The following is a 3751-nucleotide window of genomic DNA, read 5'->3' as shown; positions in this document are numbered from 1 at the left end:
CCTGTGTTTGGCACACTGTAGTTTGAGAGGGCATAGATGATGGCTCCTGGTAGAACCTGTGCCTCCTCTCTGCCCAAACTATAGTCTTACGGAAGAGAATACTTTTTTCAGCGGTTGGGAAGATTGTTGAATGCCAGTGAGCCCTCTCTACACATGTGCTCGGTTGTGTCCCGCTCTTTGCTACCCTCCAGACTGTAGCCCACCAGGCTCCTCTGTGCTTGAGATTTTTCAGGCAAGGCGACTGGAGTAGGTTGCCATTTACACTTAACTGTAGAGAGAACCCTAAGCCAGGAAAAGGGAGTATAATGTGAATTTTGAAGAACCCATCTACCTTCCCCCCAAAAAACCTACTGACAAAATTTGTTTTGTGGAAGCTTTGGGCACAGGCTGACTTTGGAAGAGTTAACCATGGAGTTGAAGTGGAACCAGAGGAAGGCAGTTCTAGGACCAGAGTCGGACACGACTTAGCAAGAACCTGCCTGCTCTGCTTCTCATCACTACCAAGTTTCTTTAAAAGGAGGCCAAAACGACTTTCTGACCGCTTCCAACCTGAGTCTTGACCGCATGTTAAGGCTCCCAAAAAGAGTCCCATTTATTAGCAAAACCACTTTATTCTGATAAATAGTTTCAACACCAAAAAATACAAACCAGCAATTCAGGGAGCCCCCAGGTCTACGCTTCCCATCGCCTCAGTGTCCGATGCATAAGGAAGGTATCTTCTGAAGGGCGGGGCCGGAGTTGAAGCCGGAGTGGGGGCAGACCTTCCAGGGTCAGGTGTGGAGATTCATAAAATAATGTTTCCGGATCACACAATATGGTCATGTCTGGCCCTGGGCCAGGTGGCTCCTGTTGGAGCACAAACAAGGGGAGCTGAATCCCTGGCATTTGGGGACGGGGAAGGGGGGAGCGGTAGGGGAGACAGCCCAGGTGCCTCACCTTTGGAGGTGGGGCTCGGGCCTGCGGCGGCAGGAGCGCCAGTTTCTCCCTCAGCGCGGCGTTCAGAACCTGTTCCTCCGGCACCTGCAGACTCACCAGATCTCGGAAGAGCCGCTTGGAGCGCGGCACGTTCAGCCCTGAGACCGCAGGAGGGGCGGAGGTGAGCGGCGCCGCGCACCCCCGCTCCCGCGCCCGGCCGGCCGCCTGCCCCCCTCACCCTCGGTCACGCTCTCCTCCAGGCCGCAGCGGGTCTGGAATGACTTTCTCAGCTGTTCTTCCACGGCCTTCGCGGCATCGAACTGGCCCCCGGCTGCGGCCCTTGCGGCTTGCAGCTCGAGGCTCAGGGCCAGGCTACTCTGCTGCACCGGCGCCCCCAAATCCTGCGGCGCCTCGGGCTTCTCGCTCGATGAGGCGGCGGCCGGCGGCGGCTCGGACCGGACCGGGGAAGGCGGCGCCAGGAGGAAGCGGACCTGGGAGCAGAGAACGGGGCGGTGAAGGGGTGAGCCGGGGGGTCGTCAGCGAGCTGGCGGCCAAGCTTTCACCGAGCTCACCTGCCGCCCCTTGCGGGCCCCGCCCCGCCGGTCCGCCCGCCCCTTCCGCCGTCCAGGGCTGCAGTTGGGCCTTCCGCGTCCGGGACTCTCGGACCGCGGGCTCAGGCTCAGGCTCAGGTCCAGGCCGGGCTCCGGCACCGGGGCTCCGGGCTCAGGAGCGCGGGGTTCTGGGGGTGGCCCTGGGACCGCCACGGCCTCTGCCCCTTCCATCGACTCCAGCTGTGACTCGTCGTAGACCATCATCTTCCGGCGTCTGTAGGGGTGCGGGGTAAGGGTCACGGAACCGCCACCTCTTTTCCCCCGCCCTCTCAGACGCCGCTACCGGAAACCGTCAGCCCCTACCCAAGGGGGCGGGGAGACCAACTCCTGACCCGGCCTATTGGTGCGCCTAAGCGTCATTTCCGTTGCCTCCTCCCTCGCCTCCCAACGGGCTTCCGCCTGCACCACCTCGCCCCGCCCCTCAAGCCAGGGATTTAGAGCGCAAACCCGCGGAAGCCCTACGGGTCCTCATTAGGGCCGTTTCCATTTCTAAACGAGTTACAGACTCCTCACCCTGTCCAGTCGTCACCACCTGGCTTCTGCTGGAATCTGGACTGTGTCAGTCCTCCCTGTCAGGGCACTAAGTGGAACACCTATAATTAACGGCCCAGCGCCCTTGCACTGGACCTCCACGGCATCTCCGGGTGTTCCATCGCCTCCCTACTCTGACCAGACCCAGTGTGAGTGAGGGCGTGGCTCGCTGACTCCAGCCAGGGTCCTTCCTAGGTGGTGGCCTGGGTGAATGGCCCTTTGTGACTTTTTCCTCTTCGAAGTTCCGCTAAAATATTCATCTATAAATTGAAAGAGACACGTATACCCCAATGTTCATCGCAGCACTGTTTACAATAGCCAGGACATGGAAGCAACCTAGATGTCCATCGGTAGACAAATAGATAAGCAAGCTGTGGTACATACACACAATGGAATATTACTCAGCTATTTAAAAGAATGCATTTGAATCAGTTCTAATGAGGTGGATGAAACTGGAGCCTATTATACAGAGCGAAGTAAGTCAGAAAGAAAAACACCAGTACAGTATATTAATGCATATATATGGAATTTAGAAAGATGATAACGATGATCCTATATGCAAGACAGCGAAAGAGACACAGATATAAAGAATAGACTTTTGGACTCTGGGAGAAGGCGAGGGTGGGATGATTTGAGAGAATAGCATTGAAACATGTATATTACCATATGTGAAACAGATTGTCAGTCCAGGTTCAATGCATGAGACAGGGTGCTTAGGGCTGGTGCACTGAGATGACCCTGAGGGATGGGATAGGGAGGGAGGTGGGAGGGGGGTTCAGGATGGGGAACACATGTACACCCAGGATTCATGTCAATGTATGGTGAAAACCACTACAATATTGTAATTAGCCTCCAATTAAATAATTTTAAAAATATTCATCTATATAAAAAATAAAGATCTATGTTGAGTACCATTAAAAAAAAAAAAAAAGGCTTGGGGGATTTACCCTGGACTCCTGGACTGCAGGGCAGAAGATGGGAGTTCTCACCTCCTTCCCTCATGTTCCTTGAGGTAGACTCTCTCAGTTCTCTGAGCCTGTTACTTCTTGGGTAAAAGTAGTCTGCGTTCAAGACTTTTGAGGCTCTCTCAAAATGGGTTAACAGTCAACAGAAATGTTTGTACCATTTTTTAATTTGTTTTCCTATTCATTATCTTCCCAAGAAATGCTGTGGAAGATCAGATAGAATGGATAGTTACCCATATTTTACAAACGTTTTCAAGGATCTCAATGGGGAAACTAGAGGATTTCCAGCTAAAGTCAGGAATAAGAAAGTATGCCCATTCCCTCTACTGCAGATCTTCCTCCACTTATGAGGGGGTTATTTTTAGATATGTCAAAAATGCATATATTACACCTAACCTACTGACCATCATAGCTTAGCCTAGCCTACCTTAAATGTGCTCAGAACACTGACAGGATGAATTTCTGTTGTTGCAGGTCACCAAGTTGGTGGCAATTTGTTACTGCAGCCCCAGAAAACTAATACAGCTGAAGAAAAGTTCTGGGCTGCACCTCAGGCTCAGACCACAATCTCCCAAGATCTCATCCACACCTTACAGCATCTCCACTCCTAGGGGGCTAGGATTGGAGGCTCTATGGTGGGAAAGATTTGGCCATGAAGGACCATCCTTCCTTTGAGGACTTCTCCAGGCCCCAGAGCATTGCCAAGGGAAACCAGGGCCAAGGCAGGGA

The 3751-nt window shown here is 53.3% G+C and overlaps 1 protein-coding gene across 1 annotated transcript; it reads right to left on the bottom strand.

Annotated features, from left to right (window-relative positions):
• Nucleotides 1-591: 591 nt before the first annotated feature.
• On the bottom strand, nucleotides 592-2582 carry PPP1R35 (protein phosphatase 1 regulatory subunit 35). Its single transcript, XM_040262492.1, has 4 exons — nucleotides 1488-2582; nucleotides 1154-1406; nucleotides 937-1073; nucleotides 592-846 (listed from the first exon to the last, which is right to left on the bottom strand). The coding sequence occupies exons 1-4, from the start codon at nucleotides 1728-1730 to the stop codon at nucleotides 673-675; spliced, it is 807 nt and encodes a 268-aa protein (XP_040118426.1). The 5' UTR covers nucleotides 1731-2582; the 3' UTR covers nucleotides 592-672.
• Between the last annotated feature and the right edge of the window lie 1169 nt (nucleotides 2583-3751).

This window comes from Oryx dammah, unplaced genomic scaffold (assembly GCF_014754425.2).
Source record: "Oryx dammah isolate SB20612 unplaced genomic scaffold, SCBI_Odam_1.1 HiC_scaffold_2, whole genome shotgun sequence".
In the NCBI taxonomy this organism is placed as follows: Eukaryota; Metazoa; Chordata; class Mammalia; order Artiodactyla; family Bovidae; genus Oryx; species Oryx dammah.
The sequence above is the reverse complement of the archived record's forward strand: the minus strand, read 5'-3'. Positions and strand labels throughout refer to the sequence as shown.

Coding starts and splice junctions, on each gene's coding strand:
- PPP1R35 (XM_040262492.1), bottom strand. CDS start 1,730: ATGATGGTCTACGACGAGTCACAGCTGGAGTCGATGGAAGGGGCAGAG. Junction 1,074..1,153: donor GGAGGAGAGCGTGACCGAGG/GTGAGGGGGGCA, acceptor CTGCGGTCTCAG/GGCTGAACGTGCCGCGCTCC. Junction 847..936: donor CCCGAGCCCCACCTCCAAAG/GTGAGGCACCTG, acceptor GTGCTCCAACAG/GAGCCACCTGGCCCAGGGCC.